Source organism: Xenopus tropicalis, chromosome 2 (genome assembly GCF_000004195.4).
Source record: "Xenopus tropicalis strain Nigerian chromosome 2, UCB_Xtro_10.0, whole genome shotgun sequence".
Lineage (NCBI taxonomy): Eukaryota > Metazoa > Chordata > Amphibia > Anura > Pipidae > Xenopus > Xenopus tropicalis.
In genome coordinates, this window is record NC_030678.2 from 101,089,384 (window position 1) to 101,116,202 (window position 26,819).

The window sequence follows — 26,819 nt, forward strand, 5'->3', positions numbered from 1 at the left end:
ATTTGTGACCAGGCAATAGATTAAATGTAAAACAGCTAAAAGGCAAAGTAAAGCTCTAAACACCCTGATCATAATAGGTCTCTTACAGGACATACAGCTACTACATAATGTTCCACATACAACTAAACATATTCTTCCTCCTCGTCCTCATGTATGGACATATGACTTACTATAAGTAGCCCAAATTCAACTGTCAGTGGTCACTTCTGCTCCAACCCCTCACCCTGATTAGCATATGGGTTTATTCTAACAAGTTGTAGCTGCTATCCCTTCCTGACAGTTCCTGCAGCAACATAAATCCATTAAAGTACCATAGAAAAGTATACAGAAATTATGCAAAGTTAATTTAATACATTAATTGCAATCTGTATTCTGCATGCTGGTTTTTAGTCCCTTAACACCATTACCTACTTCATTACTTTTCATTTGCCGCTACCCTTTACTTCTCCTTTACTTCATTTTCCCACCATCCAAAATGCTAATGTATAGAGTCTCATGCTATACACTAGGCTTCCACCCACTTTGCAGATCTTCCAAGTACTTTCTTAGACAAGACAAGGCAAATGGTGTGATGGATTTACTGTTACATTTTGATACAGGCTAGAGATATGCTATGAATCACAAAGCATGCCTATTTTAGATTGTAGACTTGCCTGGCTTACTATCACATATTTTAAGTACACTGGGATCAATAAATATCATAAATATGATAAATAATATATATGATGTATTATTATGTCCAAGTTAGAACAAAAAAAATCCACATTAAAATGCAGCAGATGAAGGAATTACTTGTTTCTCACACACACATACATTTTGCACTGCAATTAGGCATCTTTTACATGATTCATGTTTAGGATTGCCTTGTGAGTTTGAAATCACTGTATGCAAAAAGTTGCTACGATAATCTTTACTGTGGCAGGAAGAAACATCCCAGGCCATATATCCATGTAATAGGGCAACGTTAAACTAGGTTTAGCAACTCCTTGCAAACATTCAGAAGGTTAACATTTAATGGTCTAGTGAACCCTGAATAATGAAAGCAAACATTGGTTCCTATAGGTTTCTAGAGAAACTCTGATCCTCTTACTACATAACACAAAGCTTTTTAAATATCCCGTTTTAAAGGTCTATGGAAGATGGTTTGTTTTATGTGGGATGGCATCAGCAGATAAAATGGCCCAACAGGTAATCTTTGGTTTGTGTTTGGCAATTTGCACTTTGGAAGAATAAATTGAGAACAAGTAATACCTCACAGGTGTAGAACAGCAAAAAAAAAGAAACATTCCTGTTTTTCTATGTTAGGAAAAATGCCTTCTGTTTCCCTTCTTTCTTATTAAGTGCAGGCCGGTGAATCACAGGTAACCAAAGACATTCCAAGCACATTCCAGATACTTGAACAAAAATGACATAGTGTTCTTCAGGGTCAAGTTCCAATAAAACTATGGCGTTATGTATGCTTCTTAACATTTTGTGGCATTTAAGAATAACAATGAGATATTTTAAACCTTTTCCTAAAGCTTACCGCAAGCATCAGCTATTTAACATGAACTATTGCTATATTTTTCTAATGTCTTTCAAAATATCCTCCTGTTTTTGCAGGTGCACATGAGCATGTGGACAGCAGCCCCTCTGGGATAAAGTTTCTATGTGCATTTGGAAAACAAGCTTAGATATAAGGACTTTAAAAATGAATGTTAGTACTGTAATTATGTTCATAACTATCCATCTACCTGATTTATGTTTCACCCAAATGGTACCTAATTGTTGAATTTGAATGAGGCATTGAGAACCCCAAACAGTTTTAACTGTGTTTTTCCAGTGTAATATGGAAAAAAGACATTCATTAAGCCGTCAGCTTCATTTCTTGCCCTTTTCAAGTTTCACTATTGCTTCATCCTAAACAGAATTATTTTGCTACAGTGAGGGACCATAAAACGATCTATTTAAATGGGATATATATAAGTGCTAATTGTATGTAATCATTGACCACATCAGCATTAATGCTTAATTTAATCAATTTAGCATTTATGTATACAAACTTTTAAAATTCTCTTTAATAAATGATTTTCTCAATATGTCATAAGCATCCTTCCAGCACAGGTATGCATTATACAGCATTATATAAAGTGACTATAATTTATTATCAAGAGATGACTCTTAACTCTTTACTGCGGTAAAAAATATTTACACTAAATAAGTAAAACAGATTACCTCTAAAATAAAATTCCTCGAACACCTGCTATTGGCAGGGATACCTAAACCCACTTTTCTTCCACGTAGCGGAATATTTAACCCAGTTCAGTTTTGAATTAAATTGTGACTTATGAACCACTTACTGTTTACCATTTGGGAATAACTTAGTGACTGTGCTTTGATCAAAAAATCCTCACTATTACAAAGCACACATAAACAAATGGGTTTAATAATAAAAGATACAGACATTAAAAATGGCATTTTGCTCATGGGAGAAATGAAAACTAATGTACAAAAAATAGCAGGGACAAATTAAAAAAGGTCACCCTGCAAACTTGATACATATGACAGACAGAGAAAAGATGCGGCTGTAGGTACTATTAACTCTATTATTTAAACAGCACTTGGGTAAATTACAATATGGTTAAGTCATAAATCCACCTGTATTGCTGCATGACCCACCTTTGCTCCTGTGGGGAAATCCTGAGAACACAATCTGTCAGGGCAGGCTTGGTGACAGTTTAAGATCCACTGTCCTACATTGTAAATGCTTTAGGACATGAATTTCTCCTTTTCGGCTCCAAAAACACATGCCTGTCTCCACTTGTGGTCTGGCTGGCTCATAACGTTTTTACAGATGTGTTCACCTCTGACATGTATAATATTAAAGATAATTTACTATGTTAATATTATAGCACTTGCTGTCGCCACAATTAAACTTTCTCTGAAATGAGCACTGTTATTGCTGGAATTGCACAAGGAATCCCTGAGGTGTGCAATTAGGATTTTGCCAATGAGGCCCTTAGGGCAGAAAAAGAATACAGTAAATGTTTGGAAAGGAAACATTATCAGCTCGTTCCTGTGGAAACAGAGCAAAAAAGCAAGGGCAGGCCAAGGTTTCTTAAATCGTCTGCTGAAGTGATCAGTAGGGTTTGTTGTTTTTATATTAGAGAAATTATACAATTATTCATATTGATTGTGATGGTTTCCCCTCTGTCTGTTGACCGCAGACAAAATAAATTTCCATTGATCCATAGCGATGTATGTTTTATCATCAGAGATAGTGACAAGAAAGTATTTTACTTCTTAGAAAAACAAATCAAGTTCTTGTTTTAAAGGTGTCACCTCCTAGTGCGAGTACACCCAGTTCGGTTGGAATGATAAGAATCTAGCTGTTGCTGTAAATGCGTACTGAGAAACAATGTTCCTTATTTAGCAAGTGTATTTTTAGTCACAGTAAAAGTGAAAAAGTGTCTTCCCGTATTCCCTCTAAATCCTGCGTTTGTGTACTTAAACAAGTTATGACGCCAGGGCACAAACTATTGTAAAATGCACAGACATAATACTGTCCATCCTCTGTCTTCCCAATCACACTGAACATAATCTACTAAAATAGGTGCTACAATTCTCTAGTGCACTTACTTATAACCAATTAATTTTTATCAGTCTACTACAGGTTCTTGTGTCTTTGACTCTTAACTTATTGCAACTGTATTTATCTTGTATCTATCTGTATTTATTGTTGTACTTTGTATTTATCTATTATTATCTTAATAATCCCCTGTTTGTATTAATGTATGCTACTGTACAGCGCTGCGTACATAAGTAGCGCTTTATAAATAAAGATATACATACATACAAAGATATACATACATATGAAAGCAAAGATTTAATTGGGTGCTGCTGGTAACTGCAGTGGTGCATTTAGTGCCCATCTTAGTAACTCAAGTCCAATCTCATGCCTTAAAAATTGTGCACAAAAAAATTGTCCCATATCCGCAAGGGATATCTGAAGATTGTATAGTTCATCTTCTAAATGTTACTAATCATATATGACATACATGAAACATGTCACAATATTCCCATTTTGAATGACTGGGAATGGAAAGTTGTGATATGCTCACGTTTCAGTTTATGGGCTCTTGTGTTTTTCCTCAGACAGTAAAGAAGGGCTACGGTCAGGTTGCATAGCTGGATATTTATGAAGTCTTGAAGTCTGCAAACACTGAGTAGGAATAAACCTTTTGTTCTTTCAATATCTATATTTGTTTACAGCAAACATATTCAATTTTTAGCAGCTCCCAGTTTTAACTACCAGAATCCAAGCCTAATTTATTTGGGTTTTTATAAAACTAACCCCTGGCTTGACCAACAAATTAAGATACAAGACAAGTCAGATCAAGACAACTGCCCCAGTCCTGCACACTGCAGTGCCCTGCACAACTATAGCTCCATACTACACCGCTTGTAATGGCTCCACAAATGCACAAATAAATAAAGTTCTGTGGGAAGTATAATGCATGCAAATATGTTTTACTAATAAAGTGAGTAGAAACCCTACTTCCAAAGCAGCAGTGAATTTTAATATATTATAGTCAGTTTTTTCCTGGTAGTGAAGGCGGACAAAATATATTTGTATAAGGATGCAAAATACCAAGAATAACACTCTGGTATTTTAGTAATTGCTCACAATTTACGTCACACCCAGCAATTGTCTGCAGTGCATTTGTGGTCCATGTGATGTCCCTTGAAAAATATGGTTGTGGTTCTTGAGTGACATTCACCTTACTGTCACTCAAAAATGTTGACAATTGCCATTATAATGAATGGAAAGCAATTACAGATGTTTTGTCGCCCACAAGCAATGAAACACTTGGTTACAAAACATCCAGAATCGCTTATGTTGCTTGTATCAATAACTTCTGCATGTGCCTTAGCTTAGTTGTTATTATAATTTGTTTTCTTTGAGGCATTCTGTGGAGTTCTACCCACAGTGCCTTTATTCTAAACATATATATTCAACTATGTGTTTTACTTGCCATGTTAAGAAAAGCAATCTAAACATACATTAGAGGATACACAATGAAATTTCAAAATTGTGGCATGCAGAACTGCTATAAAGCAAGACCTTTCAAAATGTTACTTATATAAACACCTGTATACACTGTTTATACTGATACATAGATGTCCATTAACCTGAATGCACACAAATGCATATTAACAAATGATTATCTGTGGAAGGCCCTATTACGCAGGATTAAGCACGCTTCTGAAATTCTGTACATTTTGGCAGCCACTGAAATCTAAACGGCAATTGCCTCGAGTTCCTTGAGTTGCCAGCTGTGTCTTTAAGGAATTGTCACTCACAAAACAGTGTCCAACTCACAATTGCCTGATGCGTGAGTGCACTTATATATATATATATATAATATTTATATAAATAATTAGGTAAAAAATAGATTTACATAGCTAGCTTTTATATACCAGCTGAAGGTGATATTGGATATCACACAGTGAGTTAAAAATGTTGAACCATCACTAAATCGCAGAAAATCTTTATTATATTATAAAAATTATTAGGCCCCATCAATCGAGTGAATCTAGGGTTGCCACCTTTTCTTCTGGCCTTTACCGGGCAATAATGTGCGGGGGTGGTGGCAGGTCTGAGAACGGGAAGATTCATGATGTCAATGGGGTAGGGGTTGTGACAAAAGACAAGGCAAGTATCATTTCAGTAAGTGGGATAGGCAGAATTTGGGGGCACGCAGGAGGAGGGAACTAAGGCTATTAGGATGGCTTGTAGGTGGGCTGAAGGCCAAACGACTCGAGATTACAATTTTACCAGCAGCTTAATTGCCTGGAAATTTTTAATACTAGTCCCAGCCTTGTCTGGTATTTTAGCAGCTAAGTTGGTAAAATACCGGCCAGGTGGCAACCCTAAGTGAATCAAGGAGAGAGTGTGCATGTGCATTTGTCATAAATATACACAACCAGCACAAATATAGGGTAGGGTGATTCACAAAATTGGGGCATTTTATCATGTGTAGTAGCAGCAAGCAATAAAAAATGTACTGCCATTAATCAAATGACAAATCAGAGTAATTTGCTATGGGTTACAACTCAGGACAGTTTTAGCCTTGAGATTCACACCACCATTAGAAAGGACCCACATTTTAATCAGCTCCAATTCTGTATCAGTTTTACATCCCCTGATGTCACTTTGGTTTTCTCAGAATGCAATAAAAGATCACATTCAATTGTGTGTTTCAGACACCTAAATAGGATCATGGGCCAATCCTTTGCCTGAACCACTTAATACCCATTACAACATCAAATATTGTGACACCATCCACACCAGTGACACAAATCACATTTCCTGGGTAGTGTATGATCCTATATTTCTTATTATAAAGGATATAGCACAGCTTTAAAGTTGCTGCTGCTTTAAAGAGGAGTTGAAGCTTAAACAATAAGGATTGCAAAACAGCAAGAATATATACAGCAAAGAAACAGCAAGAGATTTTACATTCAAATGAAATTCAGGAATTAAATGGAGCCTGGAGGAAAGAGCAGATTTAATGAGTCACGCAGACCAGGAATCAAGAATAGGATTTAAAATGTAAAAATCCAGCCTATTTGTGGCATAGCTATAAATTAATCAGGATCAGCAATAATATTAAGAAATATAAAGCTTTGTTCTTATTCTACTAAAGCTGTAGCTGCTGATTCCTGTAGTTGTGTCCTGTTTGGACAAACACCATGCCCAATTAATGTCAAGCCAGTAAAACCAGCACATATTGCCTGCATTCTCTGCTAAAGGGACATAGCATGTGTGTAATGCAGGTACCCTATTGCTTCTTACACAAACTGAAGTGCTAAGCAAAGCTTTATAATGATGTAAGGAGGTGGATTTGATCCAAATTTTCAAAGTTCTTTAAACCTAATACACAAAAGTTTTGCCCTTTTTTTCTATGCTGGTGTCTTCTTACATATGTGTAACTTTTTAATGTCCTGCTTAGATTGTTTGCGGAGTAAATTAAATTATACAATCTATAAATAATTAGTCAGTGAGATAAATGTTAGTTAATTGCTGTGTGACACAGTAGATTCCTATCTTGCCCCTCCCCATTCCATCATTGAATGAATGAGTTTATTACTAATGACTAGAGAGGGGTGATGCTGAGTGACACTGTTTATATTATTATTATTTTCAACCTCATTAAGGACACCTGTCTTAACTAGTCACCTGTATAAAAGACACATGTCCACAGAATCAATCAAGCAGACTCCAAACTCTCCAACATGGGAAAGACCAAAGAGCTGTCCAAGGATGTCAGAGACAAAATTGTAGACCTGCACAAGGCTGGAATGGGCTACAAAACCATTAGCAAGAAGCTGGGAGAGAAGGTGACAACTGTTGGTGCGATTGTTCGAAAATGGAAGGAGCACAAAATGACCATCAATCGACCTCGCTCTGGGGCTCCACGCAAGATCTCACCTCGTGGGATGTCAATGATTCTGAGAAAGGTGAAAAAGCATCCTAGAACTACACGGGAGGAGTTAGTTAATGACCTCAAATTAGCAGGGACCACAATGTAACCATTGGAAACACATTACACCGCAATGGATTAAAATCCTGCAGGGCTCGCAAGGTCCCCCTGCTCAAGAAGGCACATGTGCAGGCCCGTCTGAAGTTTGCCAATGAACACCTGAATGATTCTGTGAGTGACTGGGAGAAGGTGCTGTGGTCTGATGAGACCAAAATAGAGCTCTTTGGCATTAACTCAACTCGCTGTGTTTGGAGGAAGAAAAATGCTGCCTATGACCCCCAAAACACTGTCCCCACTGTCAAGCATGGGGGTGGAAACATTTTGCTTTGGGGGTGTTTTTTCTGCTAAGGGCACAGGACAACTTATTCGCATTAACGGGAAAATGGACGGAGCCATGTATCGTGAAATCCTGAACGACAACCTCCTTCCCTCTGCCAGGAAACTGAAAATGGGTCGTGGATGGGTGTTCCAGCACGACAATGACCCAAAACATACAGCAAAGGCAACAAAGGAGTGGCTCAAGAAGAAGCACATTAAGGTCATGGAGTGGCCTAGTCAGTCTCCGGATTATAGTGCCATCAATGTATGCAGCACTTTACAGAATAGAGGGGTACAAAAGACAGAACAGTTAACATTTATATATAAACAATTGACAAAAATGGTTTGCATTTACATTGGATGAGGATCGGAGACACTAAGGGGAGGGCCCTGCTCACAAGAGCTTACATTCTAAAAGGGAGGGGTGAGACATAAGGTCAGGGTAACATGAGCTTACACTCTGCTGCTGAGAAAGGGGTTTATTAAAAGCAAGGGACAAAGACAAACTGAGGTCACTTGTGATTTACCAATGCAGAAGCAAATTACATTGTAATTTGTTAAACTGAGAACAAGTTGTGGCTTTTTATACGTGGCTATACATGAGCCGATAGAAAGAGTCGGCAGCATATTGGCCAGGGTATGGGGTCCTCCAACAGGCCTACCCATCCGATATCTGGCCGTCTGCATCCTTATTTTAATGGCCTATATCCCTGATATTGTGATTCAGTCATTTGGCCCTCAAGGTGGGAATATTGGGGAAAGATCCGCTAGTTTGGCGACCTCACCAAAAGAGCAAATCTAACACCATATAACCACCTTTAGTTCATATAGCATCATGACCAGTGCACTAATTTCAGCAGTGCTAGGTATGTTATTGTTGCATGATTGACTAGGTACAAATATGTTGCATGTATGGTCAAAAGGAACAAAACACTTCATCAAGGCAGGTATTTCGTTCAGGATTCTCTGGTAGCATGCACTCAGCACAAGTTCTAACTTTGTTAATAGCAAAGGGTCCAAAATTGTGCATACATTTTAGCATACAAAGGAGCCTTAAAGAACACATTTGAAATTGAGTTCAGAAATATAAAATTGGCAAAGATGCTTGAACTGACCATGCACAGTAGTATTAACTTCCTCTCAGTAAGAATACTGCCTGTTACATATACAAATGATCACAAGAAAGACACCTCTTAATTTCGGAATAGGAGAAATCAAGGATGCTCAGTACAATAAACAAACAAGAAGCCACTTGTGCCTCATTTTTCCACATGGCGTAAGACAATCCTACTATAGATCAGTACTGTCAGACCATTCATTGCTAGAAAACTAATGGGCTAAAATGAGATTCTCCTATCAGTGTGGTTTTCTTCAAACTGTTTTTTTTTTCTTATGAGAGTCCACATTTTGACAGAACACCCATTAGTCCACAGCAAGGTGACAGATAAATAAAAATGTTTCTGACTTCCATTTATCCACATTTCCAAGAATATCCAGGAGCACAAATAGGTAATCCAGTATATGACCTTGAATGGTCTATTGGCAGTAATTACAATACATGCAGAAGTGTTGAGTGGCTTATTGCATTAGAAAGCTGAAAGCATAGCACAGCATAGAGCCAGATATGCTACAGAATGATTTGCAGGGGAGATTTAAATAAAAAGAATCCATGTCAGCTTCACCTTGAAATCTAGACAGATAGTAGGTGTATATTTTGGAACAAATAGAATTGACCCTACCACTCCAATTCATATCTAAATTGATTAAAATGGATGTGTCAATATATATGTATTAAGGCCACGCGCAAGTAATATATTATGCATTGCAAAATGGCCAATATGGCTTTGCTTACCCAATATAATTAGACTTGTCCTTTGGGACACAGATATCCAACTCCTAGAACCCCCAGCAGCCAACATTGCGTTGCTGCGCTTTAGCACACATGGGAGATATGGGCTGGTCCTTTCTAATTTAAGTACACTGAAAAGCTGTCATAAAGGTTTTCAATATATCACTTATTAAAACTGTCTCTGATTGTGACCGTATTACTTATATAACAAAGCTCTGCAATAAAACCCACAGAGATCTTGCAGCCAATTGAGATTCTGATTTTACCACACGTGTATGTTGGCCATATTTCATTTCTTTGTACCCACCATGGTACGAATCAAAAGCCCTGTGATATTTAAAACAACAGAGTAACACCATGATGGTAAAAGAATCTCTTTTAAACAGAAACAAATATTTGTGACATTTTTTTCTTTTCTTCAGAAATTGTTCCCTCAAGGTACTGACAGGAATAACTAGAGGAGTGGCTCACATACTCATCTTAGTATGGGTATTTCTAGGATTGAAAATATGTTGTCCCTTTTATCTCCATTTGTTAAGCATGCAATACACTGATTGTAAGGTATTGGCCCCAGAGGGACTATATTGATTCCTCTGAATGATCTGGCCAGGCACAACATCACTACTCCTTACTGCAGTAATGATCCAAAGCAGGAATGGCTGCAGGGATCTGCCTTCCCACCAGTCAGGCATATAAACCCTGGACCCTCCAATTGTGAAAGAATTGCAGCTTCCAACATCATATGAATGGGAATGCTGGGAGTTGTAGTTTTAACAACAGCTGGGATTCTCAGGTTGTGTTTACTAGATACAAACAAGAGGGTAGGAAGGGATTCTTCCAGCTCCAAGAAGTCTATTTGGCCCTGCTGAGCTCTTACAAATGAAGCATGATCGCAGCTTATGTTGCCCTTACCTGCCACTGTGTACCTATCCAGGTAGTTGAGCACGTTGCCCACGCTGAGGATGCCCGCTGCTGCCACACTGGCACGCTTCCAGTTGTATGCCTTGTCGGGCTTGCTGCTGGAACTCTCCAGCTCCACGGCTTTCACATCCAGGCTAGTGGGGTTCATCCTTCCCGGCAGAGTCTCCAAGCCCCGCTCCTCTGCTCCCGGAATGCAGCCCTGGCTGTTAGACACCGTGCCCACTCCGTCACTCTCAAGGCACATCATGAGAGGCTGCCCGGAGCTCCTCCACTGGTTCCGGGCAGCTGGCGGTAAGGGACTCACCTTGGTACCGCGTCTGGGTCCTTCTCTATGAATGAAACAAAGCAGGCGGGCAGCAGGGCAAGGTGATGCGCGGAACCCGGTGCTCTCACAAGCGCATCTCCCGGCTCCCACTCGCTATGACACCTGACAGCTTAGCCGGAGCCCGGTCTTACTGCATAGAAAGGGATCTGCCTATATGTTTCTATGGGGAGGAGGAGGAAACCCGCTTGCACAGCTCCTCCTTTGCTTTATGAAGATCTGACACCTGATTCTCCTTATTCCTTGGCCCCTGTCTCCGGTACTTACTGTGCGTCACAGCGCCACCTACCGACTCACCGAGCGCCACATCCTTATCTCTCGGCTTAATTGCCCAATAACTCTTGTAATTGACTCTTACAATTTCTTCCTGCTTCATTTTCATTCATATGCAAATTACACGCACTGAGTTCCATTATCGTTAGGTGTGGGCCTGGGAGTATATTGTACATGTGTATGTCTCAATTTGTGTGGGACTTTACTGTCATAGTTATTTCTACAGTCTGGCTGCACACTGACCTGTACAGTGAAAGGTCAATATTTTTTATGATAAGTAAAATAAAAGAGGACTCATTTGTCAGACAAGCCTTTTTGAGCATGCTGAACTTAAAAAGCAATAGAGCTTGCAAGTTACATAGTTATATAGTTAAGTTGGGTTGAAAAAAAGACCAAATCTGACCTATCTATACACTCACATACAGACCCATACTGACCTATCTATCCACTCATATACAGACCCAAACTGACCTATCTATACACTCACATACAGACCCATACTGACCTATCTATACACTCACATACAGACCCACACTGACCTATCTATACACTCACATACAGACCCACACTGACCTATCTATACTCTCACATACAGACCCACACTGACCTATCTATACACTCACATACATAAACCCACACTGACCTATCTATACACTCACATACATAAACCCATACTGACCTATCTATCCACTCACATACAGACCCATACTGACCTATCTATCCACTCACATACAGACCCATACTGACCTATCTATCCACTCACATACAGACCCACACTGACCTATCTATCCACTCACATACAGACCCACACTGACCTATCTATACACTCACATACAGACCCACACTGACCTATCTATACACTCACATACAGACCCACACTGACCTATCTATACACTCACATAAAGACCCACACTGACCTATCTATACACTCACATACAGACCCATACTGACCTATCTATACACTCACATACAGACCCATACTGACCTATCTATACACTCACATACAGACCCATACTGACCTATCTATACACTTACATACAGACCCATACTGACCTATCTATTCACTCACATACAGACATACTGACCTATCTATACACTCACATACATAAACCCATACTGACCTATCTATACACTTACATACAGACCCATACTGACCTATCTATACACTCACATACAGACCCATACTGACCTATCTATACACTTACATACAGACCCATACTGACCTATCTATTCACTCACATACAGACATACTGACCTATCTATACACTCACATACATAAACCCATACTGACCTATCTATACACTTACATACAGACCCATACTGACCTATCTATACACTTACATACAGACCCATACTGACCTATCTATACACTCACATACAGACCCATACTGACCTATCTATACACTCACATACAGACCCATACTGACCTATCTATACACTCACATACAGACCCATACTGACCTATCTATACACTCACATACAGACCCATACTGACCTATCTATACACTCACATACAGACCCATACTGACCTATCTATACACTTACATACAGACCTATACTGACCTATCTATACACTCATATATATGAACTATATATATATACGAATATCAATACTAACTGTAGATATTAGTATCACAATAGCCTTGGATACTATGCTTGTTCAATAACTCAACCCCTTTTAAAGGCATTAACAGAATCTGTCATTACAACATCACTATGAAGAACATTCCACAACCTCACTGCTAAGGGTATAACTATAGAGGAGCAGACCCTGTGGTTGCAGGGGAAAGCTGGAGTGTAGGGGGCCCAGAAGGGTCCTAAATAAATGAGCAGTTTTAATAAATGTTTGTAGAATGGGTCAATTTACTAAAGTTTTGGGGGCCCTAATTTGAATTTGCTGTGGGGCCCGGTAACATCTCGTTACACCACTGCTCACTGCCCTCACCATGTAAAACCACCTACACTGCTTCAAATGGAAGCTCCATTCCTCTAATCTAAAGGGGGGGGGCTCTGGTGCATTGATGAAGGTGAAAAGGGTTGTTCACCTTTGACAGGTAAACTTTTTGTTATTAAAGTTGTTACAATTGTTTACCTCTGAGTTAACTTTTAGTATGATGTAGAGAGTAATATTCTGTAAGCTCTAGGGTCCTCCTTTCTTTAGTCTCTTAACACTTAGCATCTTAGGCTTATGCCACACGGGGCTAGATCAGCCCCTCCGTTGTTGGCATCAGTCTTCGCTTGCGCCTGCACCCAGACCCACTGTGTGTGCACTTGCATTTGCACTGAAATCCATTTTGTGTCACAGGAGAAGACTGATGCCAACAGAGGAGCTCATTTAGTTCCGTGTGCCATAAGACTAAGATGCTTAATGTAAACAGACTAAAGAAGTTAAGTCCCTGCCCCTTAGAGCTTGCAATCTAAACAATCAGAATTTGTTCATGGAATATATATATACACATGAGCAAACAGAGGAGCACACCCTTCAGAGAATCAAGCACCCTGGGTGCTGGCCAAAAAACAACAATAAAGAAACAAAGTACTGCACCACAATTTTTTATTTTTTTTAATGCCCAATGCCTAAAATTTGCCATTATTTTTCACAGCACTCAGTATTGTTTTTTGGTTTTTTTTACACTTTTTTTAATCTATCACCACTTTCCACGATACACTCTTGCTTTCTATACCCATCCATTACTTTCTATAACCATATTTATCCTTTACTTTCTGGAACCATGTCTGAATCTGTTAAACAAGCAAGCACTAAAAGGCACACAGTAATGATAAAATGTTAGTAAATGCAGATATGATTATCTGTTTAAACAACTAGAATTGTCTGTGCAAACAGATGTGTTTATCTCTATAAACAACTTGTTCCGAATCGGTGACAGCAGCGTTTTTGTAGGACACCAAGCAGGGCGAGGAACAGCAAGATACACAGACTTGGCCTCACTGCTGAGGGACAGACTGCTTGTCAGACTCACTTTGTGTATTTTACAATACACATAGAACTGCACAGCCCTCATTCACAGTCAGAACGTATTCATCTTGTCTAAACAAAAACATACAATACACATGGAATGCATGCATGTCTGCCAGGAATGTATGGTTGTAATTTAGGTGGATTTTTTTTTTAAATGTTAATTTAAGATCTTATTCTAATTTTCAAAAATAATAATATGGCACCATATTAACAGTAGATAGAAAGATATTTGTAAAAAATGCCTGTTGTAAATGAATAACATTCTTTAAACAAGGTGTGATATAGTAAAAGTTGCTGAGAACTTCACTAATCACGTTCCCTGGCTAGCTAACCTTTATTTTACATTTTTCTAAAATACTAACCAAGATATCACATAATGGCAGCAATTACAACTCCCAGCATTCTCTGCTGGTTGATGGATTATGGCAGTTACAGTTTTCAAAGGGGACAGCTGGCAGGCAGTAAGTCTGACATCCCTGCAGACCCTTTCCTGGATAATTTACACCAAAACACTACATTTGTTGTACAGTTATTTATGCAAGTATATTCTAAAAGTATATACACCTGCTACTGCCAAGGGATTATGAAAATTGTAGTTCATAACATATCTATTCTTTACATAACTTCTTAGACCAATAAAAGTCCAACAATGAATTGAACTAGAAATTTTACACCTTTTTGGCTTCGGTCCCAACGCTACTGTAGCCTCACTGTCTTCTGTTTTTATTTTTTTGCCCCCCTCTAAGCTTAGATTCTCAAATGAAGCCCAGAGTATATGCAGTGCCACTAACCATCAAAAAAATATGAAGTGATAAGATCCAAGGTAGAGCTGTTACAGACAGCTGGTGCAGCTTTATGCTGGTGCATTAAGTTAAGTAAAACACAGTATTTTGGGCTATATCGAAGTTAATCATTCATACAATTTATACACATTCTAAGGCAAGGATGCTCCATTACCAGTTTAAATGGCATGCTACCCAGTGATTGAAAAGTGCAATTCTCAGGATGTTATTTTGTTTTTTTTTTTAAGATAAGGACATTAAACAATAGGATTCTCATTATCTGGTACAGCAGCTTATGAAAGCTACATCCTGAGCTTCCTATTACATTCCTCTACTAGAGAACTGTTTCATGCTCCTCATTATATTGATCAGGCCTGATTTTGATTATATTTATTTGTGAGTTTTGAAAAACAAATTCTTATCGTGTTTAAGCAGAGTTCACTTTAGAACTGTAGTTTCTTTACTATTTTTACTATAACATATAGCTTCAAGCTATTTTTCCCAAATTTTCTACATATTTTGTCCACATTTTCTACATATTTGTATCACTATTAGTACAACCGCCATGTGTGTTTCTCTGTTGAAATAAAACAACATCTCTTTTATAGACTCCTATGAAACAGCGCTCTCAGTGGCTGTATTAGCAAATGTACCTTTAGAATAATTGCTTTGGTTAACAGTGGCATAAATAAAATTTACAGGGCTCCACACCAGAGTGCACTTTATTTTTTTTATCTTTTTTAAAGGACCCACTACTCCTGGGCTAAGATGTTCTGTTTTGCCCACATATACTGGAACTGTACATCTGTCAGGACCCCCCACCAGGCCAGCAGCTGTTTCTATTGTTATGTTCCCATTAACCAAGCAGTAGCCATACACACTTTCACCTAAGCCAAATGTGGGACTGGGCTGTATCCTGCTTCTTAGAAAACCAAAACACAGGAACAAGTGGCTGACTGAGCCCTGAAGCAAAATATTCCCATTGTGGTGTATGGCCACAGTGCTCTACTTACAGTAGTTTACAGTGCTTAAGAATCTAGCACAGCAAGATTCTTCACATCAATCACTGATCCTAAATCTGGCCCTAACTGGCCTCAAGGCTCTGACCAAAAAAAAAAAATTTTAGCCCTCATCTGGGCAAACCCAGAGCTTGTGAATCAGTGCCATTAGGATTAAATTGGTGAAAAGAAGCTGAGCCCCAATAGATTTTTGTCAATACTGGGCCTATATCCATTTGCAGAATAGACATTCTGTATTCATTTACTCTCCTCTGGAAATGAATATTGTATGCAAACTAATGAAAAGACCCTGGCTTTTAGTATCTGCCACAACGGGTTTTATGTCACTGGGCAGACCCAGCTCCATGATATCATTGACCAGATAATCAACAACCGTGCTACCGTTCTGGTTCTGACAACATGTTCTATTGGTCCAATAAGAGGCATTTATTTATAATTCTTAAAGATGCCCTCCTACATTCCTTATAAATTGCCAACAAATTGTACTTGATTATTCACTGATTGAGTTTTTTAAAGATGTCATGGATTCTAAGACAAATTAAGACCAGGACCAGAAAAATTGTATTAAATCAAGGAAAATGTAAAATCAGGGAAATGTTTCCCATAGTGCATACAGGGAAACTGAATTTAATCTTGCAAGGAAGATAACTAGATTACCAGGCACAGAAAATCCCCATGCATAATGAATTTAGGCACAAAACAGTCACAGCAAAGTGTGAAGGGAGGGTTTTTCTTTTACTGGTAATCCAATTATCTATCTTGCAAGGGCATGACATGGAATAACTTCAGTTTCCCTGATTGTCCTATGAAGCAAAAACAAATGATAAAAACCGTAGATTTAAACTTTAAAACAATAAGCACACTACTGATGTTAAACAAGGGGGTATACTGCCCATTTAAGTTTCAAGTACTCAAAGGATATAAACACAGTCAGGTTTTTGAAAACGGTAATTTTCTGTGCTAATGGAAAACTTTAATATGTGCACCATGGAACATCATTAGCAAGACCACACAGAACCTAATGCATAAATGATTTATGAATGGATATAGAGGTACAAACAAATTGGAATTCACTGTTCACAGAAGGACCCAATGCAATATATGCACATGGTTAGTATTTCAAACAGCTTAATTTTACTAAAACAAGATTCTCAGAGGACAAGCAGCCATTTGTAGGGAAACTGGAACAAAATTGTGGTGTAAAATATGGAGAAAAATAGAGAAAATTAGGTGTGAAATTCACAACAAGCACCCACTGAAATACATAAGAAGTGGTGGGACCCCATGCTTGGTGTCAAATGTGAGAGTGAGGTTTGACTATAAAAAGGTGGCTTAGCTGACAACAAAAAACACATTTTTCTTGTACAGATTGACCAGTTTCTTACCAATGTGTCTGTGCAATCAATAAGCCATAGTGGCTGCTTTGGATCATCTGTTGCCCTGTAAATGCATGGGTTAACTTCCCTCCTATTTCTAAGTGGTCTGTTGTTAGGTCAGTGCATTTCTGATATGGGATATCAGAAAATTTATCAAAATAAAGTGAATAAAGTGTTCAAACACTCATGTTTAAACAAAAGGCATCCAGAGATTAAACGCCACACAAACTTTAATTAAAGGAAGAGACACCTTTGTTTATGAAGCAGCTTATAAATGTTCCTGGCTTCCTAAAATCAACACTGTTTAAGACTGTTTACAAACTTAACTCGAAACTGTATATCAATTCAGCTATATATTAATATATACTGTACAGGTATTTTTTTTTATTATTACAAAGGTGTTTTATTATTACAAAGAAAAAGGAAAGAAATAAGTAAAAAAAAAAGGAAGGAATTCAGTAAGAAATAAAAATAAATTGCCTGTATAGGGCACTATTGAAGATTTTAGGATAATAGATTACATACTGTATTAGATTTTACTAAAAATTATTATATTTTTGCAACTGTGATCTTTTGGCTATCATGTCAAATATATTTGCTTTTGTTTTAGGACTTTGCTTTAATACAAAAATCTTCAGGATAGTCAGCTTTAAAATGAATTTTCATCTCCTAGACTCAATGCATTCTGTGGGGAATCTGTAATGAGCTCCTGCAATTTCTTGAAATATACAGTAATGAAACAGAAGCCCACACAATATGCACTGTGCATCATTTCTACTCTTGCCTTCATAATATAGCACAATTAGGAGCTTCTTTTTCAGTTTTATGGTAAACGCATAAAGAAATTTATTGCAGGGACCTCCTTCCTCTTATCTCTTTGACAATAAAGGTCCCCATACATGGGCCGATTCTAGCTGCCGATACCCAGGCCCGGATTTGTGGAGAGGCCACAAAGGCCCGGGCCTAGGGCGGCACAAATGTAGGGGCGGCATGCCGCCCCGCCGCAACAGAATTTTTAAAGTTTTTTTCAATACGGAGCAGTGGGAACTTCTCCCCACTGCTCCGTATGGGGCTTTAAATGTATGCGCATGCACGCTTGGTCACTCGTTCGCGCATGCGCATTGGGGGGGCGGGGCCAGGCCGATTAACGGGGGTGGCCTAGGGGCGCCCAGAAAACAAATCCGGCCCTGCTGATACCGGTCCCTTAGACCGATTCGGCAGCTAATCGGCCCGTAGGTGGGGGATATCGGGAGAAGATAAGGTGTATGGGCACCTTTAGCTCTTAATCTTTACTGTATCTGTACTTTTTTATTTATTATTGTATTGACCCCTTTTTGTACTATTAATTTATTGTTCTGATGTACGATGTACAGCACTGCATACATAAGAAGTGATAAATATATATAAAAAATAAAAATATACATCTGTCTGGGAAAGCTACACTTTTTTGCAATTTTGAAAGCCTGGAACTCAGGGTAGTCATGCAGAAGAAGTACGTGCCTAGCGCCCCCTACAGTTGCACGATAGACATGTGCCTATTCTGCTTACCCATAGTTCCAGCCCTACCTGGATGACTGAAAGAGAGAAAAAGGAAGTGCTCAATCAAAATAATGGGGGATGCATAAATGTACTTAAGTGAAAATCTATATGAACCCTAAAACAGTGCAGAGTCCAGAGCAGCACTAGTGTAAAGAATCAAATACTTTGGAATTATATTTCAGTCTGGCAAATGCAGGTCTGACATGGACTGAAGTAGAGGTAGGTTTTTCCATAAGCTTTAGTAAAGTTTTCATGTTATTAAATAATTTTTCCCTTATCAAATCTCTTCTGGTCATTATGACCTTAAAATGTCTTTCATGTTTTGTTTGTAGGATGGTGTACTGTAAACGGAGTTAAAGGATATCTGCTGGTCAGATGGGATCAAGAATTATTAGATACAATTAAATTCATAGAGCCTACTAAGTGTAATGCTGTATGTTATTGAGGAGAGGATTGTGGTATCTCCTGCTGGTACTTGCTCAGATACTATACTAATTTCATATTGCAATAATACAGTTCATTGGATATGAGTGCTATAGTTATGTCTTAGACCAGTGGCACACACACTGTTTTCACTGCTGGCTGGCTGTCTCTAAATTTTCAAGTGGTAACCATACATTAAGATTAGCAGATCAATCAAAAAAATCATGGACACTTGTAATATTTATAATAAGCTATTGTGCTCTTCTAGCCCTTCTAGCTGAGTTTTCTAGAAGAGTCCCTGATATTTAACATATTTTAGTAACGTTAACATATGTTTAACTGTGGGGGGAAACATACTATTTTATTTCCAGTTTAGTTGGCCTCAAGGCAGCCATTTATGGGATTCATACAGTACAAATGTATTTGGTTTTGCCAGTTCTCAGACTTTAAAAGAAATGTATGAAAACATGGCATTTTGAACAAGGGACCACTTGATCTTTAATTGAAGGCCTCACTGCTAAACCACTGAATTTCCATTCGCAAAGAAACACCTCAACTTGCTCATATATAGCTTCTATAAACAAGATATTTATAAAACCAACTGCCATTGTAGGCGCAGTTTTTTTATGGCCTGAAAATACTTACAAGTGTTTTTAGGCCACAAAAACATCTTAATCGGTGGTGTCAGCCACTATGTATAAGTCTATTAGAGGCTGCACAGATGGCTTCAGGTGCTCTGCTGTCTGGTTTGACATTAGACTAAAGATGGCCATACACGGGCCACTTCTAGCTGACAATATCGGTCCTTTAGACCAGTGCTGTCCAACTGGCGGCCCCTCTGTGTGGCCCCCCACCTGTCTGGCTGCTTTGATGGCTTACCTTTGAGTAAGCATTAAATGGTATCAATTCTGAGATTAACAGCCCCCCCTGCATGGTTCTCACCTCAGATTCAGGCTGTAATCCCTCTGTATTGTTTAAAAATGTAATCCCCTGTGTTTTTCACACCTTTTAATCCCTGCATTGTTCACCCCCTGCAGTGTTCACACCTCAGGCTCAGGCTGTAATCACTCCCATTGTTCACTTCTTCACACCTCAGACATAGGCACTGTAGGCAGAGTATGGCACATACAGCCAGCATAGGGCAGGTAGAGTATGGGACACACAGGCAGCATAGGGCAGGGAGGGTATGGCACACACAGGAAGGGTAGGGCAGGCAGAGTACGGCACACACAGGCAGGGAAGGGCAGGCAGAGTATGGCACACACAGGCAGGGTAGGGAAGGCAGAGTATGGCACACACAGACAGGGTAGGACAGGCAGAGTATGGTACACACAGACAGCATAGGACAGGCAGAGTGCTGCCTGTGTGTGCCATACTCTGCTTGCCCTATGCTGCTTGTGGGAGGTGAACCTGGCAGGGGTTTGTTGTGGGAGTTTGTTAGCAGTTGGAAATAGCCATTAAATGGTCCCTAAGGTGTGTAATTATGTACTGGGGGTTGCTCTGCTATCCACAGGGAAGGAGGAGGCATATGGAATTTAAGGGTATATCTTAATATGACATAATTCTTTCACATATGAATGAGGGTTGATATCCCCACAGTAAGGATCAAGCATTTGGGATTTTGCTGTGCTACCACCATTGTGATAAAATAGGTGTGGTTTGAAGTGGGTGTGGTTTCAAAAAGGGGAGTGGTCAAAACTGGCTTCCATTAGCGGCCCTCCACCATGTATGCTAGAGAATTTCCGGCCCTCGGCACCGTAGAAGTTGGACAGCACTGCTTTAGACCATTTCAACAGCTTATCTGCCCGCATAAACGATGGGCCTGCTAAACCGATATCTGGCCTGAAATCAGCCAACTCGCAATCAGGTAGGTTTGATTTTTCCGTCGGATCAGGGGCCGTATGCGATCCCCGAAATCGACCTCGCCAAAAGAGCAGATCTTACCGTGTATGGCCACCTTAAGAGCCATCAAAATCTTGTAAAGTAAAACTTGTTTTCCTATTGATAAAACACTATGGGTCCGATTCACTAAAGTGCGATAAAATGTGCGCTATTTATTTATAGTCTAAAATTTCTCGACTTATCGCATGATTCACTATTAGCACACTTGCGCTATTTTACGCGTGATACTGCATGCGATATTTTTGTCGCTGTAAATAACGTGCAAGGTATTTTCCGCGTGCACGCTAATTATCGCAATCGCTAATTGTCGCGACATTACGCATGCGGCAATTGGCAGCATAAAACTGCCGACATTTTGCCCTGGGAGAGCACAGAAGTGCTACAGAGGTTCTGTATAAATGTTTATTTGCAAAAAAAACCCCCAAAAAACAATAAAAATAGTAAGAAAAAAAAAAGAAGTGCTAGAGATAATAAAATAGGGGGGGGCATTTATGAATATTTAGCCAAATACTTAGGGGTTCGTTTGCTAAAGTGGCTTAAATTAAGTGGGAGATTTTAGACACAGAATAAATGGCAAATATGTTATGGGCACTTTATTAAACGGGAACAAATATAATATTGCAATTATTCTGGCAACAAAACATTTGATTGGCAGTTATCACACTCGCCAGAAAATACGCTACGTACTAATTAACGCAAGTTTTACTATTCAGCAAAATGGGCTAAAGACAAAATTGTTGGCAGAATATTTGCAAAAATTTAACCCATATAGCATATTGATGCTGTTACTGATAAATGTAAGAGTGTAGGAGAAACTACATGAAAGTATAGAATACCATATCAAGGAAGGAAAAATAATTAGACATTAACCAGTTCAAAAGTAGAAAAATACAAACTTTTATTTTAACAATAAAAACGTTTAAAATAGGGAAAAAAATAGGGAAAATAAAACTTATGGCTTGCTGCCCTTGAGTTCTCTAATGTCCCTCCGCATTTCGTCCATTTCCCCCCGGAGCTGGGCCAGCTTGGCCTTGATGTTAGCCAGGTCCTCCTGCATTGACCGGCGTGATGGTCCCTCGTCGGCAGGAGAACCTGGTGCCTGGGGTCCGGGGGCCTGGGGGGAGAACTCAAGGTCCTGGGGGGAAACTGGGGGAGGAAAGAAGGGGGGAGTGTCCGGAGCCTCGGGGGACCCTGGGGCCTCGGGGGCCTCTTCGGCCTCTGGTGGCGCTGGTGCCTGGGCGGGTGCTGGTGCCTGGGCGGGTGCTGCTGCCTGGCCGGGTGCTGGGGCCTCGTGATGGACGTATGTCTTTTTTCAACCCAACTTAACTTACTATGTTACTTTCGTCATCCCTGACATTTCTTACATTTGTACTTTTAGTTCAAATTACTTGCTAAATCTTTTACTGAACGTATACTGTAAAAGCATAATAAAGTACAATAATTACCTTCCGCAATTTCAGCCACCTGATCTGAATTCCTGCGCTTCAGGTCCGACCATATGCGCTGGAGCAGGCGGAGGTTCACATCAAGGGCAAACCTGTCGAGCAAACCAGCTTTGAGCTCGCACAGGATCGCCCTCTTCCTCTCGTGGACCCCTAAGGGCCCCAGCGGCGGGTTGTCATATCCTGAGCACAGGAAAAAGGTGACAATATAGCGCCTCTCCCCTGGTAGCAGATCAGAAACCCCAGGCATGATGCGCCTGTGACTGCAGGCTCAATGACACAAAATGGCCGCAAGTCGCACATGTCATGAGATTACAAAATCGGTACAAAATGTCCGCAAGTCGCGATTACAAAGTCGCGACAAAGAAATCGCCAAAATATACTTAGTAATGTATTTTGTGCGACTAAATATTTACCGCTACAGTACTGCATATTATGGCGACTAAATATTTACCGCTATAGTACTGCATATTATGGCGACTAAATATTTACCGCTATAGTACTGCATATTATGGCGACAAAATATTTACCACTATAGTAGCGAAATTCCATACATGCCAAGAATTTAGTAAAATTTAGTAAAAAGACACATACTTGAATAAATAACACTGTAAGTCCATATTTTATTGCCAAAAACTCATTTACTGTACTTTTCTATAATTTATCGCCTGCCTGAAGTAGGTGTTAATTTTCGCATAGACCAATGCGATATTTAGCGCGCCTAAGTGTTTGTGAATCATGCGATCGTATTCTTTTCGCATGCAGTCGCGCAAAAATTAACGCATGCGATATTACTATAGTGAATCGCGCACTAATTATCGCGTCTATTTTAACGCAAAAAAAGTGCGATAAATTTTATCGCACTTTAGTGAATCAGCCCTTATATATTTTGGGCACATACTGGAGTTGTCCAGCCACTGGTGGCTCATTTTGCAGCTATTGATCTATCTACAGTAAACTACTGCTGTTTCCCACCTTAAATCTTTCTGCCTTGCTGCCCCCTACATTTGGAATGCCCTCCCTGATTTCCTCCGGAGAGAATCCTCCCCCAGTCTTTTTAAAACTAAACTTAAAGACTACCTTTTGGAGCACTCACCCAGCACCTGATCTGGGAATCAGCACTTATATTGTAGTGTCACCCACTGTGACCTACAGCACTTATACTGCATTTTCCTATTTGTGTCTGTAAGTTACCCTCCCATATAGATTGTAAGCTCTAGGGGGCAGGGACCTCCATCCTCTTGTGTCTTTGACTTATTGCAACTGTATTTATCTTGTATCTATCTGTATTTATTGTTGTACTTTGTATTCATCTATTATTATCTTAATAATCCCCTGTTTGTATTAATGTATTCTACTGTACAGCGCTGCGTACATAAGTAACGCTTTATAAATAAAGATATACATACATACAAGAATATCCCTGCTCTTCATTGAAAAGAGAAAGGGGGCACCCGGATTTGAACCAGGGACCTCTTGATCTGCAGTCAAATGCTCTACCACTGAGCTATACCCCCTAACATGTATGTAAACGCCTAATGTTTTCCACACAGATTTGGTGTAAAATAACTAGTGAACTAGTGCTGGAAAAATGATTGTGTAAGGCTTTGTTTGCTTGGTCTTACAATATTTACCTATGACTCCATTATGCTGTATGTGAGGTGGAAACATCAATAGTAAAATGTATTATTCCTCATTTATTTTGTATTTCCATCAATGGGATGCAGTCTTTTTGTGGAAAAATAAAGTTTAACTCTGTAGAATAAAAAGGTCAGGGTTGCCATTAGTGGCTAATGCAGGTCAGGGCTCCTCTTTCAACCGCCCCCCCTTCCCATTTAATTTACAAAATTTTCCCTCCGACTGGAGGCGATTCATAACACCCTGCCCCCTTCAAGTCATCACCACACCCTTAAGCATCATTGCCTACATTGTATTGTGAGTCCTGTCACAGAGGACCTAGTCAGCATCTTATCAGTGTATGTATGGGGAGCTGAGAACTGCCCAGCCCACCACCGATATGTGGGTAAAAATAGTTCAGATATACATAAGTTAGGTTTTCAAACTCCATTGGACGAAGACCACATTGGTGAATTGTTGCAGTCCTCACCTGACAAGTCCCAGCATACCCACAGAATGAGCAGAGCATTGGCCAACAATCGGATCTGCCCTGTAGGCACATGGGTGGAAGTGTATGACTAACTTTAAGTTTAAAAGTGTCAGCATCTGTTTAAATTAAGGTTTCTAGATCATTTCAATAATACAGATTGCTGGGCTGTGTGTGAATTGCTTTTAAGGTAAATGTATTCATAGCAAAGTAGGCATGGATTTGCAGCAAATTTCCACATTTCGCCATTGGCGAATTGTTTTGCGAAACTTCAGTGAAAATTCGGTGTGCGTCAAATTGGGCACAGTCGCATCAAAAAAGGGCGCGGTCGCATAAAAAAAGCGTGGGCGTCAAAAAAAAATCACGCAACAAATGCGTTTCGCAAAGCAGATATAGCAGATAACTCCAGATACTCCATCTACGTAGAAAATGCAGGCTGAGGAAAGCAGATGATCCACTCAGTGTGTCCTTGCCCTTTAACATCTACATGCAACATTATCCTTACAGGAGTGGTGTAGGTGGGACTGGAGTTTTGTTAATGCAATTAATAAATAAATGTTCAATTTATTCACATTCACATTCTGTACTTGTATTAAAGTGAGCATATTTAGTTTCCTTGCATTTCTTCTCTGTGAGAAAGCGCTTGTACACATGTTAAGCTTACAAAAACACTTAAAATAAAGGAGAAAAGTATATTTTTGCCATTGTTTTCTTTTCCTCTAAACTCATCACCCCTCCCCCTAAAATAGGTTCATTTGTATAAAGGGAGATTATGAGTCCTATATAAACAATCCATAAGGTGCAGTATTTTTAACTCTTTGAGGAATAGTTCATTATACAGAGGGCATATATGCGGAATTGTAATTTATTTTACTTCTTAATCCTCCTCAGACAGTGGGTCTAAATATAAGCCCCCTTTGTCAGATAGTTGGGGAGCTAAAGATCTATGTGATGCTACCTTTCCAGGAAGGTGTACTAAGAACAATGCATTTTTGTTACTAAAACTACACTGTAAATATTATTTAAATGTTCTGTACATTTAATATGCTGTTGTGTAATATTACTTATTTAATACAGTAAAGGTGCAAATAAACACCTGTTACTTGATTTACTGACGGTTTTGGTGAGAAAATAGGAATCAAGTCCCATATATACCATGAGCTAATTTTCTGTTACCATTTCAGCTACGGTGTGTGGCTAATGCACAGCACAGAATTTATTTTTATCACAAGGCATATATGTCAAAGCTTTAGATAATAACTGCACCGTTATATGACACTCATTTCATATACAGGTACAAGTTATATTTAGCCAAGGAAGCAAACACACTATAGCAATGAGAAATGCTATAACTGAACTCTACTATGATTTTGAAATGCGGTCAGTCTAACAACCCATATTTCCTTTTTGTGTTTTCCTATGCTATCACATAACATGCTCTTTTCATTTTCCAGGCAAATTGTTTCCAGCTTGCAGTTTTTAGAAGGTCCAAATGCAAAGCACATTTTATCAGAAAGCAGGTGACTATCAGTCAGAAGGAAAGGGATGTGCATAGCTCATATTGTTCCAACCTTTCCAGTTGTCTAGACAACTGCTTTAATAATTGCCCACATCAATTTTGATGTTGTTGTCATTCTGTGAAGCCATGGTTACCAATACATGAACAGATACTTTTTATGGGTATGCTATTTTTAGGAGATGACATATTCATATATATGCATTGATCTTTCTGTTATATAGATTGTCGTTATATGTTTGGTGACATTATCAAGATGTGTTTTTGTGTATAAGAATGCTTCTTTTATATATATATCTATTTAATAGAAATAAAAATCCATAACATTTTTAAAATAAAATGCAATAAATCTATTGGCATTAGACAAACCTGATGCAATAGTTAAATATACCTGTAAAAGAGGCATATATACGAACTGCCAGATAGCCACATATGAGATATGAAATATATGCATTTGACTTCCCAAAGAGACTTATAGCAAATTATAATTGTATTTCCACCTGTTGGTTATTGCATAAGGCTTATCA

The 26,819-nt window shown here is 39.1% G+C and overlaps 1 protein-coding gene and 1 non-coding gene across 3 annotated transcripts in view; both read right to left on the reverse strand.

The window, feature by feature from the left end:
• Positions 1–11,146, reverse strand: part of spns2 (spinster homolog 2) — a 72,642-nt gene extending 61,496 nt beyond the window's left edge. Inside the window, exon 1 of one of the 2 annotated variants that reach the window (XM_012956449.3) lies at positions 10,606–11,146. In XM_012956449.3, the coding sequence (XP_012811903.2) occupies positions 10,606–10,861 (256 nt within the window). In that variant the 5' untranslated portion in view covers positions 10,862–11,146. 2 annotated transcript variants of the gene reach the window in all.
• Positions 11,147–24,117: 12,971 nt separating this feature from the next.
• On the reverse strand, positions 24,118–24,189 carry trnac-gca. The gene has a single exon. It is a non-coding gene; the product is annotated as a tRNA-Cys (tRNA).
• Between the last annotated feature and the right edge of the window lie 2,630 nt (positions 24,190–26,819).